At 37.6% G+C, this 16,013-nt stretch overlaps 1 protein-coding gene across 2 annotated transcripts in view; it reads right to left on the bottom strand.

The window, feature by feature from the left end:
• The window catches only part of sel1l (SEL1L adaptor subunit of ERAD E3 ubiquitin ligase), a 44,910-nt gene extending 29,197 nt beyond the window's left edge, over positions 1-15,713 (bottom strand). For both annotated transcript variants that reach the window (XM_028821232.2, XM_028821233.2), the window contains exons 1-6: positions 15,291-15,713; positions 14,573-14,607; positions 13,217-13,412; positions 8,335-8,502; positions 3,387-3,492; positions 670-832 (exon numbers count right to left, since the gene is read on the bottom strand). In XM_028821232.2, the coding sequence (XP_028677065.1) occupies positions 670-832; positions 3,387-3,492; positions 8,335-8,502; positions 13,217-13,412; positions 14,573-14,607; positions 15,291-15,375 (753 nt within the window). In that variant the 5' untranslated portion in view covers positions 15,376-15,713. The remainder of the gene's footprint in view (positions 1-669; positions 833-3,386; positions 3,493-8,334; positions 8,503-13,216; positions 13,413-14,572; positions 14,608-15,290) is intronic.
• Between the last annotated feature and the right edge of the window lie 300 nt (positions 15,714-16,013).

Below are 16,013 nucleotides of genomic sequence, written 5' to 3'. Positions count from 1 at the left end.
GCTAAATAGCTATGACTTTGTATTAACTTGCTTTACATAAATATTTCTATAAAATTCATCTAACAGAAATTCACCTGTTTGAGTCCACCACTGACTCGCTAAAAGAAACCAAATAACATTCTTATGCTACAAATACAAACAAAAAACAATCACAATACAATGTACTTCTACTTAGATTACATAAATAAGGAAGATAAATTGATACAAATGTACAGTACACCATATGAATAATATAAAAACCCACTTTGGAATGATGAACTTGGTTTTTGTGCCAAAAAAGCCAGATGTCATTATTGTTGGGAATGGCTTTAGGTAAAGACTATGTTAAATAATCCTTAAAGCTACTCTTGGCCATAGTCATTGTCTTGCTACTTTATTAAGTCTAAATATATTTTCCCAATTTAAATCTAAAATAAAATTATTAAAACACAGAATGGAGCAAGACTAGTTTTTGCCTTGGGCTACTTTTAGCCAGGATAGGCGCCAGCGTCCCATGATATTTTATTGCGTGAAGTGACATCAGAAAATTGGTGGGTGGATTTTAGTTTAATTTCACTACTTGGAAAAGTGTTCATGTGTTACAAGAAAAAGGGATACAGAAGTTAATAAAATCAGCTCTGTGTTGAGACCAAGCCTTACTGATTTTCTTAAAATTACAAGAGCACATACCATCTGAGCTTTAGGGGAGCCTTCAATTGCAAGTTTTTCAAAGATTTCCTTAGCTTGATGAATATTCTGTGTTAAATAGTCTCCAAACAACATGGCATAGGCCACTTTCTCCATTGCTTTAATGTGGCCCATATCAGCTGCTTTCATCAGAAGGTTATAGCCACTTAAGAAAAATAAGACAAAAGAAACACGTGAATGCTGCTTTGAAATAAAATATCCTGAATTGTGTGATACAGTGGGTAAAAACTATCAAACATATTTACAACAGTAAGAATACATTTTCTGTGCAATTACTTAAGGTCAACTTTATTGTAAAATATACAATGAAATTAAATTCTAATTTTACTCCAACAGACATGTGACAGTAGTACAATACCAACAGCTGACCAAAAAGACAATAAACACAATTATATACACTAAATACTACTCATATTACAATTTGAATAGCCTGTAGATTCATTGTAAGTGTGACTTTGCATTTTAGAGCGGATTCATTTAGAGAAAAAAAACTTTCAGTCAGATTCCGGCTTTATAGGAGTGGATGCAGACGCAGCTTTGCATAAGTCTAATATCTCCTGGTAACAACCTTTATAGCTGGTTAACTGCCAATACAATCAGTTCACTTCCCAGCTGGCCTTTTTCTCTAACAGACTGCCCGCAGCTCAATATAACTGATGGAAACACCTCTGAATTCTTTTAGTTTCAATGAACTCATGACTGAGTAAAGAACTTTACCATGTATGGTATATGTCATTAAAGAACTCCTAATTATTCCTTCAAGTTCAAGAATAAAGTGTGTTGTTTGTGCAACTCTAAACCCTGTATACAACAACATACATATACGATTTATGATTTATTTATTTTACTATTTTTGTGGTCACTAATAATAAAATAATTCATTACATTTATATAGCGCTTTTCTCAGTACTCAAAGTGCTATCCACACAGGGAGGAACCGGGAAGCGAACCCACAATCTTCCACTGCTCCACCTGTGAGGACACTAAACAATAAGCGTACAGAATTTCAATTTGTTAATAAAAATGATCAAGTAACACCTGTGGTTTATAGCTTAATTATAAAAATACTACAGTTAACACTTGAATATAAAAACATTAGGCTTCTGTGTGTCTGGTTATGCTAAAGCTTTAAAAAAAAAAAAAAAAAAAAAAAAAAAATCTGAATCATCTGATTCAGTCACATGATACCAGCAATTGGCATTGGCCCTAATAAAAACCTGATTGGAGCATCCCTAATAACTTTCAATCTTATACAGGGTGAGTCAAAATTATGTTAACACTAATGGTACTGCTATGTACAGGGTATATACTTGTATAAAATTTTTGTGGACAATGTATGTGCCACATATGGTACATGTGTTGAACATGATGGCGAACAGGTTGAGATATTCCTGCAAATAATCTTACACAAATGAAGTATGTTTTGTGAATAAATTGTTTCTGCCATTCAAATGTTAACATAATTTTGACTCATCCTGTATATATCATTCATGAATACTGCTGGCTCCGCTCTTATGCAAGTGGGATAGTATTTTAAATAATTACTTTCCAATAATATTTTAAGTATTTTTCAATCAGCCATACAGTGTATAGAAGTTACTTAGTAGAAATATTGAAGAGATTAAAACTAGATTTATCCCATATTAAATTAGTAAATAATGATGATCTTTGGGAAATACAAATTAAGAGTACATGCAAAGCAATTCAAAACACAATGGCTAGTTCTACCTCACCATGCTAGGGAATCTGTATGAGTGAATTAGAGGGTGTGTGTATATGTTGTGCCCTATAATGGAGTTTCCTACCATTCACAGCTGGCCTCCAGTCTTTTCCTAAGTGCTGAGTGGGACATTAGACTTACAGGTACTAATTTCCACCCCCCACCGCATCACACTCTGTTGTCCCAGGGGAGTCTACAGATAGGATTGTCAAGTATTAACTTGGATCTGAGTTGTACATTGATATCATGTCCATAAAAATCATTAACAGGAGAAGAGACTAGACATACCACTAACAGAGAGAAGAGACTAGCAACACAACACTGGACATCCATACCACACAGACTCTAGGTTTCGCCATTACAAGGATGGAACATCATGCAGTAGAGGATCCAGAACCCTGTTCTGTTAAAGGATCTTCCAGAAAGCACTACAGAGTAAATGTTTCACAAACTTTTTCCAGATACATAAAGCACACGTACTGTAGATAGAACCAGCAAATTCCCATTACTCCTCAAAAACCTGTGCAACGTAAAAAGATTTGTTGCACTGCTCAGTGACAAGGAACAATCTCCATTGCTTTATCTGGATCAGAGATTCGGCCATGAGGGAGCCAATAGACAATTCAATCAAGCAAAGAACATGCCAATAATAACTGTTATGGTAGTGCCAATGGGCGGCACGGTGGTGCAGTGGTAGCGCTGCTGCCTCGCAGTTAGGAGACCTGGGTTCGCTTCCCAGGTCCTCCCTGTGTGGAGTTTGCATGTTCTCCTCGTGTCTGCGTGGGTTTCCTCCCACAGTCCAAAGACATGCAGGTTAGGTGGATTGGCAATTGGTAGTGTCAATTAAGAGATACCCATATCTAGAACCAGACCTGTCGTGTTAATCTAGTGCCTGGGTTACCAACATAGCTCAGTATAAAAAGCCACACAGAAATACTGTGCATTTTAACAAAAACAAAACAAGAAAATTAAAACTTACTCTCTCTTTTGACTTTTCTTGCTAGTTCCATTAATAATACTAACAGCAGATAAGTAAAGATCCTCTGCATCTTGAGCTTGACGTCTCTGATTAGCCTGTTCTTCAGCTATAGAATATTAAAAAATAATTAATTAAATTGTGTTACATTAGTATAAATCATAGCAGTTCCAAAACACACAAATATTCCTTAGAATATTTTACTGGAAGCAGACACCATGTAACTACTATCACCCCCAAAAGCAGGATTACTCGAGATTAAAAATAATTTAAAAAAAATCTTAATTTCATAATGTGAAAAAGGTGCATGCCTGACAGACAGTTGCATTTATTTGTGTAGAATGTCATGAATGGCAGATACACTCTTACGGAATAAACTTCAGCCTTACAGTTTTTGTATGTTTTTTGACCATGTGTTTTACAGTATATAAAAAAACATTAACATATAATTCTGACATCATCGCTTGTTATATTCTGTTAACACTGTATTATTGGTTATCTATCTGTTAATTCAGCATAACGTTTCCTTCCAGTTTCCTCATTCATAGAGGGTTACATAGTTGGGGTAAGTATGAGATAGGTTTATAAAAAATAGTAATGATATACAGTATCTCTCACTTGGACAGAGGCAGTGGTGCTGTAAGAATTATGTTTCTAGACTTCTCTAGCGCCTTCAACACAATCCAATCTCTGATCCTTAGGGGCAAGCTGACAGAGATGGGAGTAGATTCATACCTAGTGGCATGGATCGTGGACTATCTTAAAGACAGACCTCAGTATGTGCGTCTTGGGAACTGCATGTCTGACATTGTGGTCAGCAACACAGGAGCGCCACAAGGGACTGTACTTTCTCCGGTCCTGTTCAGCCTATATACATCGGACTTCCAATACAACTCGGTGCAAAAGTTCGCTGATGACACTGCTATCGTGGGCTGCATCAGGAATGGGCTGGAGGATGAGTATAGGGACCTAATCAATGACTTTGTTAAATGGTGCGACTCAAACCACCTACAACTGAACACCAGCAAAACCAAGGAGCTGGTGGTGGATTTTAGGAGGCCTAGACCCCTCATAGACCCCGTGATCATCAAAGGTGACTGTGTGCAGAGGGTGCAGACCTATAAATATCTTGGAGTGCAGCTGGATGATAAATTAGACTGGACTGCCAATACTGATGCACTGTGCAAGAAAGGACAGAGCCGACTATACTTCCTTAGAAGGCTGGCGTCCTTCAACATCTGCAATAAGATGCTGCAGATGTTCTATCAGACAGTTGTGGCAAGCGCCCTCTTCTACGCAGTGGTGTGCTGGGGAGGCAGCATTAAGAGGAAAGACGCCTCACGCCTGGACAAACTGGTAAGGAAGGCAGGCTCTATTGTTGGCATGGAGCTGGACAGTTTAACATCTGTGGCAGAGCGAAGGGCGCTCAGCAGGCTCCTATCAATTATGGAGAATCCACTAAATAGTATCATCTCCAGACAGAAGAGCAGCTTCAGCGACAGACTGCTGTCACTGTCCTGCTCCACTGACAGATTGAGGAGATCGTTCCTCCCCCAAACTATGCGACTCTTCAATTCCACGCGGGGGGGGTAAACGTTAACATTTAACGTTATACAAAATTATTGTCTGTTTTTCACCTGCATTATTATCTTTCTTTAATTTAATATTATTTATTGTATCAGTATGCTGCTGTTGGAGAATGTGAATTTCCCATTGGGATTAATAAAGTATCTATCTATCTATATTACATAGGTATTGATAAGATCTATAATATTCAAAACCAACTGCGGAGTTTTCCCTTAATTTTTTTAAGAAAATTATTTTATATAAATTTTTCCAGAGTTGGTTTCTGCTTTGCACCCTGTGGTACCAAAACAGTCTCCAAATGTGACTATTAATTACAGTAGGATTAAAGTTGTTCAAGAAATTCACCTATATACATATATAAACAGTATATAAAATCCAACGTCTGTATGTCTGTCTGCTTTTTACGATAGAACTACTTAGCAGATTTAGATTGGGTTTTTTCTATAATTTGCTTGAACATTCCTGTTGATTTTGTGACATCTCTCATCACGCTAAGTATTATAGTTCAATTGCGGTACCGATTTATTTGCGTGAATCCAAGAAAGAGGCAGCGTACCAAGAGGAGGGGGGGAGTGAGGCCCTCCTCACTCACGCGACAGCCTCCATCTGCCTCTCGCTACATCTTGGAGCGTACATTGCCTTCGCTTAGCAAGTGATACCTGTTTGTTAAGGAATAATGTTTGAAGTTTTTGAGAGAGAGATCAGAACTACGTGTTTTAGTGGGTAGCTGCTGATTGCCAGAGATATCACGGCCATATGCTTTTCTCCCCATGCGGGGGATGCTCTCTCGTCAGAGCTGAACACGATCAGATACAGTTTCAACGTTTGGCATTGGAGTGTTCATACTTTCTACTTGGTCAGAATTACATTTTTTTTATATTGATTTTTAAGTTTGTCCTGTTTCACTACTACGTGGCGGAGCCGCATGGGAATAAGATAGTATATTATATAATTACTAGGGGGCTCTGCCCCCTGCTCGCTTCGCTTGCCCACCCCTGGGTTTGGTTAACCGGATATACAATTTTATGGAATTGTCATTTTCATGGGAATTGTTACATATGCATTATTTTCACTTTTACTTTAAAACTTTAGTAAAATCAATATTTGGAATTAACTTTTCTTCAAGATCGCATTGAATTTTGATTCCGTGTTTGGACTTGCATCGTGACAACGCAACGTATAACTGCCTGTGAGTGAATATCGTTTCTTTCTCTCTAATAAATAAGACGGCTTTTTCGAATGTTTTTCCATACTCTTTCTTTTTCACTTCATTGTTGACGTGTCATCTAGAACGTTTAAGATTATTGTCCTGAAAAAAATGTATAAGAGCTGAGAGCAAAAGAAGTGTGTCTGGCAAAAGCATTCACACGACTGTTGTTAGATGACTGTGGTTTTGTTTGAAAATAGTTGTAAGTAGGGCATGACTTGAAAGAATCTCACGTTAAAAGTCTCAGCCTCGGGGAATTCATACCGCGCCAACGTTTTTGAAATCTTTTAATTCTTGTTGGCAACACGAATTAGATGATCTACAAGTCTCCAACTTAAAAGTTTAAATCTGAGCAATATATTTGATCTCCTTTCGCTGTTCCGTTATTTCACCGAGTAATAATTTCCGTTTGTTTGAGGTAATGTGATCTTTCCTATCATTTTTTTGAGACTTTTGAATTTTAGTACTTTCATTATCTCTAACCTGCTCTGCATGGGTATTGTGCCAACATTTTTTAATTCTTTACGACGTTCTACTTTGTCATCTACTGTTTGTACTTTATTTCCGGCCCCAGGCGTGAACTCGTCTCGCGGGATGTGTAAGTGTCTCACTCTCTCAAGAAAATCACGTCTCGTCTCCTTCCAAGTTTTTTTTTTTTATAATAGAGAGAAATGATTCATACTATCCAATTAAATTAGTTTGCAAGACTGTAGTTCTTCTAAATATATCTGCCTTTGCATTATGCTCACTTTTTCTTAAGGATTTACATTTTGTATTTCTCTGAAAGAATAATTTTGAAAATATGAAAACATAATTTAGAAACATGGAAGATGGAAATTAGAAGATAAAATATCAAATTCATGCCCATCAAAATGTACATTTATATTGAAACTAACCTATTTCCAGGGAAATCTACAGCAGCTCTCCAGGATAGACTTAAAAGCATAACAATGGGGACAAAAACTTTACATAAGCAAGACAATGACTTGTGAGAGAGGCCACAGAGAGGACAACAATAACATGAAGGAGCTTCCGTTGAGAGGCTCAGACTAGAGTAAAGGTGATTTTGTTCTCTTTTTTAGGATTAGAATGTACAGTATACGTTAGTAGTTTGTGCCACCCGCCTATACAAACCAGTGCTATGCAGAGCTCTCAGTGTTGTTCTGTTGCAGCTTTAATTCAGTCTCAGCTTCTGAACTCAGTAGCTTCGTTGACTGGTCTATGGCTTGTTCCATATATTGTCCACTTATTTGCACAGATCTTGAGCAGTGGTGGTTTCACATAGCATTCACTTTGAGAACTGAATCAACAGTACCCATACGAACATGCAAACATTTTTATATTGTTTTGTGCTCCTCTGCTAATTATTGTACTTGTATTATTCTTTCTCGGGCATCGTTGTAATTTTCTTTATTTTTCATTTTCCCAGTTGTACTTTATATTCAAGTGTAACAATGATCCCTTAACTGTGGAATTATTTTACATAAAATGTGGCAGGTACTTAAATGATGCTGTAGTGGAGGCCAAATATAAGGTGTCTGCTTCCTCATTAAGCAACTATTTTTGTATGCTGTGTAAACTCAGATATTCCACAACAAATGAAATACTACTACTATTTTTAATTTTCAGAGTTCTGAAGTAAATCTATCATTGAGAACCAAGTTGTGCTGCATGTTAATCCATAAAGTTAGAGAAATCGTCAACAATATGAATAATTTTACAAAACATTGTACATACACAGTAGTGTTTTAAAACATTACATTTTGTATCTTAGTTGCATGTCACTAAATTTATTGTATTCTCAACAACAGGCAGAATATAGATAGATGGGTTGTTTTAATGGTGTTGCACTAAACACAATTAAAATGGTGATTAGCTATAAAATTCCATTTTGAAGTATAAGCATGGCTACATTAAAAATATTTTCAATTAATTAAAGAATTAATTAAAGAATAAGATAGATGGGTTGTTTTAATGGTGTTGCACTAAACACAATTAAAATGGTGATTAGCTATAAAATTCCATTTTGAAGTATAAGCATGGCTGCATTAAAAATATTTTCAATTAATTAAAGAATAAGGGATATATTGGTCAGGTAGGAGAGGAAATACAATTCAAAAACCAAAGACTTAAGAAGTGGTAATTATAATAACTTACTTTCACAAAACCCCCATTTCTTTTCTTGGTCATAGTCATAAGCTGTAGCACACCACAGTCGGCCATCTCCACGACCTTCAGAAGTACATTCAGAGTATTCCCTCCCCAGGAACAAAAAAGGAAATATGCATAACTCTCCATCAGCTGTGCCACCAATTGCTCTCTGCACTGTAATGGGAAAAATATGTAAAATTAAGGTGAAAATACACCAACTTCAGAAAACTATAATAGGAATATAAATGCAAAAATCTATAACCCTACAGGTTTAATCGAGCCACAATATTTGATATATCATAAGATAATCCATTCTCTCTTGCACAAGTCACCAGCAAAAGAGAGTAACCAACCATAGGTGAGGTCAGTCCACCACAGGATGCATTCATAATTGGTAAATTAAATATTTCACCCAACAGCATTTTTGTACTGTGGGGGAAGTGATGAGGTTTAACCAAAAGAAAATCATCAATAACCCCCCCCCCCCCTTACTTTCAGTTTACAGAACAAAAGGTGTGGCACAAGGCAATATTTAATCCTCTTCAATTTTTGAACAATAATGTCCTAAAACCCTCGCAATAATTCCCTAATCTCACAACTGACACCAACCCTAACCCTGCCCTATCTGAAAGCAGTTAAACAGAAGGAAAGACTAAAGGACAGACTAACACCCTTAAAAGAAACCAACTCAGCAAGTCTGAATACATCATATTACAGTTTCTGGTACCAATGAACAAATGTGGAGGGTTTATAAGTGACTTTAGTAGTTCTGCCTGTGGATAGAAGATATGTACATTCTGATATCCGAGTACCTATACAGGTTATCAAACAGATATTTAAGTTACTATGGATAAAATAGACTTTTGTCTATACAGTGGAACCTCGGTTCACGACCATAATTCGTTCCAAAACTCTGGTCGTAGACTGAAGCAATTTCCCCCCTTAGGATCGTATATAAATACAATTAATCCGTTCCAGGCCATACGAACTGTATGTAAATATATATATTTTTTTAATTTCTAAGCACAAATATAGTTAATCATACCATAGAATGCACAGCGTAATAGTAAACTAAATGTAAAAACATTGAATAACACTGAGAAAACCTTGAACAACAGAGAAAACTAACACTGCAATAGTTCTCACTATAGTGCTAGGAACCGCTCGCTAAAAACACTTTTTTTTTTTTATGAGTTTTAAGCACAGGGTAAAAAATGAACATTTGAAAAATCCGTAATTTAATAAACCACCAAGAAAAGTAACATTGCAACAATGCAGGCTACGATCCGATCGCTGTAAACAGAAGTGAAAACAAAAACAAGCCTTCTCTACCTTATGCATCCCTCCCTCTCTCTCTCTTTTACGAGCCTGGAGCGCCTGTGTGTGTGTGTGTGCGCCTCTCTCTCTTGTGATCCTGTGTGTGTGCTTGTCTCTCTCTCGGGCTGCCTGTGTGTGTGCGTGTGTCTGTCTCTCTCTCTCGGGCTGCCTGTGTGTGTGCGCGTGTCTGTCTCTCTCGCGCTGCCTGTGTGTGGGGGTGCGTGTGTGTGTGTCGCGCTCTCTCTCTTGCTCACTGCACAGGGAGAGACTGAACATGTACAAACCGAAAGGGAACCTGGCTTGTTCGTATACTGAGTGTGTGGTCGTGAACCGAGGCAAACGTTTGGCGAACTTTTTGATCGTAAACCGATTTGTACGTGTACCGAGACGTTCGTGAACCGAGGTTCCACTGTATTTGAGCGAACAAGTCAACCACCACCTCATTTCAAAAATAATACCCACACAAAAAGAATTTTTTTCTGTCTGTCATAATTGGATTCTTGAATACAAAGTTGATCTAAGTTAAGCTAATCCCTAACATTCACAGTTCTCACTGTAGCAGTACAACTTCAACATTGAACTGGATAAAGTGTTGAACAAAAAACAGCTTTTATGCACAACTTTTTTTATCTGTGTCAAACTGCTATCAAACTTAAAAATAAATTAAAATACGCCTTTTATCCAACTATTATAACCTTGGTACACCGCACATTCAAGGCCAGATTGAGTAATGGGGTTTGGTAAGCCCCACAAAAAGTGTAATGCAGGTAGCTGGTGTGTTTTAATATGACAGACTGGGGTGTGGGACCAAGAGACAAGGAATATTTGGACATGCAAAATTATAAGGATGTCACAGAAATTACAATATATGTAGAACTAACCATTAGAAAGGCTTAATGCAATATTTGTACTTTTATGGCTTACTAACCCAAGAAAAGTTCTGTGACTGCTAATACCGTGTTCCCTAATAGAGTCTGTGTTGTATGAAGGATTAACAGCTGCAGCAAGTTCAGCAGCAATCTCTGCCCTTTATTTCTTTTTTCCATTCTATTATGGTATGCAATATTTGAGAAATCAGGAGATGTGCTTCTTTTATTTTTGCAAGGTTCATAGCCCTCATGCCATCTAACAGAGCCAGAGCTACACTGGGACTGTGCAAAGAGTTAATAGCTGTGGTATGTTCAGCAGCAGTCTCTACCACTTTTTTCCCCATTCCGTTTAGTAAATAAACAAGACACCAGACAAACAAGCTTCTCTTATGTTTATGAGGTTCAAAACATTCATGTTCCTTATTAGTCGTCACTACATTCTTGTATTTCTGGATGAACATTCATTGATTGTCAGCTCTCCTCCATTGTCATTTATTAAGTACAGTATGTCACATTATGAGATTGTTTTCCCAGTAGCGTGCCCCCAACTGCTTCTGACTGGCTAAGATTATGTAAATGAAGGTTATGACTGAAATAGCTGGAAACATCGTCTAATGTAACACAGGCTTAAGTCACCCTGAGCGGACATGGCTGGAGCAGACTGCAAATATTGGCAAGCCTGTCAATCCAACATCAAACTTTGAAATTTCCCAAAGGACCCTGCAGCAGAGGAATCAGCAGTCTGTACACAAAAACATATGAGATTACAACGTCTCTGTCAGTACCATAAATAACATTCTTTAACAGAGAATATGATAAGACATGTATGTAGAATATGAAAGAACTTGGGTTAAATGGAAAGTTACTTTGAAACAGTAAAATTAACAAAAGTCTATTTAACATTTGATAAATTTTAATGGTAAGTACACAGTTTTACAAAATAAATGGTTATTGAGGCTGATCCTCCAATTAGCTGTGAACCACCCAATCTCAGAGATTGCACAAGTGGTGAACCAGCTGAGGGTAGGGAAGGCTGCAGGAATCTGTGGTGTCCAGGGTGAACTTCTCCAGGCTGGTGGTAAGGCTGTCCTCCTGGCATTGCAATCAATCTCTGCTTCCATTTGGGAGATGGGAATCATCCCAACTGACTGAAAAATGTGACTTGTCCCTATCTGGAAAGGGATGGGTGATCGCCTGGATTGCGTCAACTACAGGGGGGATAACACTGCTCTCGGTGCCAGGTAAGGTTGGGATTGCTAAAATATAAAGTGCAATATAAATAAAATGTATTATTATTATTATTATCCTGAATAGGATCCATGATCACTTGCTCACCTACCAGCGACTGGAGCAGTCTAGTTTTACTCCTAAGAAGTGTACCATCAACCGCATCCTGGCACGGTGTTCTCAGAGCACAAACGTGAATATCGCCAGAGTTTCTTTGTGACCTTTGTCAATTTTTGAAAGGCATTTGACTCAGTTGATCGAGCTGTCCTGTGGGACATCCTGAGACTTTGCGGGATCCCCTCAAGGTTGCTGGGTATCATGGCCGGCTGGGTATCACTGGTACTGTGAGTGCTGTGCCAAGTGGAAGCAGAACCTTTGCGTTTTTCCCAGTTGATTCTGGAATTTGTCAAGGGTGTGTTCTTCCTCCTAATCTGATCTTGACTTTGCTGACGATGCTGTGATCTTCGCGGAGTCAATGGAGGTTCTGATCGGGGCTCTCGAGAGACTGAGCTAGGAGTCTGGGTGTCTAGGCTTGCGAGTGTCCCTGATAAAAACCAAGATCCAGGCCTTTAATGACCTCATAGGACAGCCATCAGCAGTGTGTGTCTGCAGAGAGAGTGTCAACCTTGTCGAGAGGTTTACTTACCTCGGTAGTGACATTCATGTCTCTGGTGACTCTTCCTATGAAGTCAGTAGATGGATTGGGAGAGCAATGGGGGGTCATGAGGTCGTTAGAAAGGGGTGTGTAGCGCTCCTGATATCTATGCAAAATTACAAAGGTCCAAGTCTTTCGAGTCCTAATGCTTCCTGACTTGCTATATGATTGTGAGACATGGACGCTATTCAGTGACCCGAGACGAAGACTGAACTCCTTTGGTACTGTGCCTCTTTGGAGAATCCTGGGTACCATAGGTTTGACTTTGTGTAGAATGAGCAGTTACTCATGGAGTCCTGAATGAGGCACATTACCTGCATTGTGAGGGAGCTTCAGTTATGGCACAATGGCCATGTTTCACGATTTTCAGAGGATGATCTGGCTCAAAGGATCCTCATTGTTGAGGATCTGAGTGGCTGCGGCAGACAGATGGTCATTTCCGGAGGGTGGGACTGGACCGCATGTCTGCCTGGGGGGTTGCCAACCAGGATCCCGAGCTGTTTCGGCATGTGGTGGGAGCAGCAATGCACTGTACCAGTGCATGCTTACCACCCTGACCTGACCTCCCTCCACATACAACTGCTGTAGTTTACAAATTCTAAGCATAAAGGATAGCAAGTTGTATTGTATATTTAGTTATTTAGAGTGTAATTCATAGGGACAAGCAAAGCAATTGGTAGAAAATAAACTTAAAGGCAGAATATTACATAGAATAACTTAAAAACCAATTAAACCATTTTATTACTTATTAAAATATTAAACTGACATGTAAGGGAGGGATGGAACTGTGCTTGTATTAAAAGAAACAAGACGCACTTACCTGGCTTCTGTTTTCTCTCAATTTTATCTGAATTATCTTCATTATCCATTAGTCCATGAAAAAATGATTCAGAGCTGCCATCGTCTTTGCCATTCTCTTTTTCCTGAGATGATTCACTGGATAAAAATGATTGCCCTGCCACAGACTGCCATCCGGCCTTTTCATCTTCATTTTTAGAATTTGAAACAGAAGCTTCCTTTACAAGGTATAATAACAATAGTATCAAAAACACCGGGTTAATTAAAAATTGATGTGGATAATAATAATGTATTTCATACAGTTGTGCAGATTTTTAAGCCACTGATAATGCCAATAATATCTGCAGTGATAAAAACAGCTTCTTCAATAAAACAAAAAAGGATATGAGCCAAGAGCAACTACTTAGTAAACAATTAGCCTTAATGGCACAAAAATATTGTGACACGAGTTTTAACCATGGCATAAAAATTAAAAAGCATCTTCAAGCAGCATTGTTGACCGATTGTGTGAGACTATTGTCTTCCTAAAAGATGCAAGATCTATTTACTGTCCATCTTCCTTCGGTTACCACACATATATTGCATAGCTAGTACAGCCCATTATTTCCTGCCATACAGAAACTGTTTAACCTAAAAACCTAAATAACAATGAATACTTATATTAAATACAATTTGTAAATTTTGAGAGGCATTGATATTACGTTATTTTACAAAGTATGAAGAACATGACTGAATTAACAAACAATTCTTTCTTTATTACTTGGTTATGATCAAATCATATCTCAACAGTTCTACTCCCGTCTCTGTAACTGTGATTTCTCTGTCTTTAACTGTGTACGGGTATGTGTTGATTTTCCTAATCTAATTTCCATTTGTCCCTTACTGCTAAAAGTTGCATAACACAAAGATCTCGGACATGCACCTCAAATCTACCACTACAATTGAAGCCTCCAGAGACTCTTTTTAAGTTCACATATACACCCATTACTTTGACTCATTTTATTTCTGAACTGTGAGCTCTGTTTACTGTGCTCTTTCAGAAGGAATGCGTATCTTCAAAATGCTATATGGCATGCGATTTCATTTAATTAATATATCACATTCCACAATAAAAGTAAACACATCATAAGGAAAGAAATAAACAACCAACAGATTGCTCTTTATTTGTCCCTGGGAGAATTTTGGGTTTTTACAGAAGCATTACAAATAAGTATTATCCTAGTATGACAACCGAAAAAAAACTCATATATACATCAGAATGACTAAAGAAAAAAAATGTAAAAAGAAAGAATGGAGGAAAACTTGCTTTGTAATAAATGCATTTAAAGTTAAAATTTTGATTGCACTGTTAATTGTACAAAGTAAATTATAGCTATACCTTATCTTCTGGAGAATTGGCACCCTCTTCCACATCTACAAGTGAGAAAACAGTAGCAGGTAATCGGCATTTAACAAGAATTGTTACCACTTTCTGTTCTGACTGAGAAAAAGTTTAGTAATAAGAATGACTTCTAACTGGTTACTTGGTTACACAGTTAAGATCGATCCGTTATGGTTATAATGATAAAATTGCCCTGACTTGATTTTTGGTTCGTTCTGTTTAACATTTACCAGGTATAATAGGAATCTCCTTCTGGTGTAGGTATTGTCATTACTTCAGTCCTACTGTGCTTTTATTAGACCGTTCGGACTTCTCATTTTACAATTTGCCTAATAAAGCGCGCTTTGGTTGAATTTGCTTTTCAAAATGCTATACAAAAGAAGGTTCGATTCGGCTCTCGTGCACAAGTTAACAATAACATTCAACTGCAAAAAGAATATTCACCAGAAACTGTCTTTACAAAATGCTTTATTCTGCAGATGCAAACGGACCCCGAAATGATATTGGTTATAAAAACATTACCAAATGCTGCATTATTGTACAAAAACAGAATAAAACAGAAAAAGGTGTTTAAATATATTGCTTGATTGCATTAAAAGGCAATTGGAAACTTTCATAAAAAAAATTCAAAGACAAAAAAGGAAAAGAAAAAGACAACACACTGCACTTTGCTCTCTCCACGGAGGACAGTATGTTTTACTGAAGTAGGGCTTACCAGATGTCACTCCTTGATAATTTCCCACCAGTAACATAAGCAGCAATATCCATGACGCTGTCATCGTACGGGTGTTTGAAGTCATTTTTGTAACGTCAGCCGAAATAACAAAATAAATAAACTGCTGAAACAGAAATAAAACAGAAAAGTCTGTATGCAGCTTGAATAAGAAGATTCAACTCGTCGTACTCATCCTTCAATTTAAAACGCTTCTTTCGACACGTTTACAACTCTCCCTTTAGTAACCCTGTTTTGCTGCTTGACGGCGACGATCTTTCGTACAAGGTCATGGTAACGCCAGTCTTCAACAAAATCAGAAGCGCCACCTCTTCATAACAGCTAGGCAAGTAAACAGATGCAGACTGTAAAGCACCTAGCCGCTCCAGCTCTACCAAGTTAGCACTGACAACCAGAACAACGTCCGGTACGTATTTCCGCTTTTTATTTTTACTTGTGTCACATTAAGAGCCCGTGTATGTGTACAGGTAGTTAATTTTTTGGGATTTTCTTTTACTTATGTTTCAGGTGCTCGTTCTCTTTTTTTTGAACATCTAATGAATCTAACCTAATCTACTTTAATGAATTAACGAATACTAATAACCGTTAAATAGTCACTGCCACTGATCGATTTTCACCGTTATACGATTGGAAATAACGTTTCCGTTAACGTTAAATCCGTGAGGTTTCCAATTTAAAAACACCAGAGATGTAGCTGATAATTCA

Source organism: Erpetoichthys calabaricus, chromosome 16 (genome assembly GCF_900747795.2).
Source record: "Erpetoichthys calabaricus chromosome 16, fErpCal1.3, whole genome shotgun sequence".
NCBI classification, from domain to species: Eukaryota; Metazoa; Chordata; class Cladistia; order Polypteriformes; family Polypteridae; genus Erpetoichthys; species Erpetoichthys calabaricus.
The sequence above is the reverse complement of the archived record's forward strand: the minus strand, read 5'-3'. Positions and strand labels throughout refer to the sequence as shown.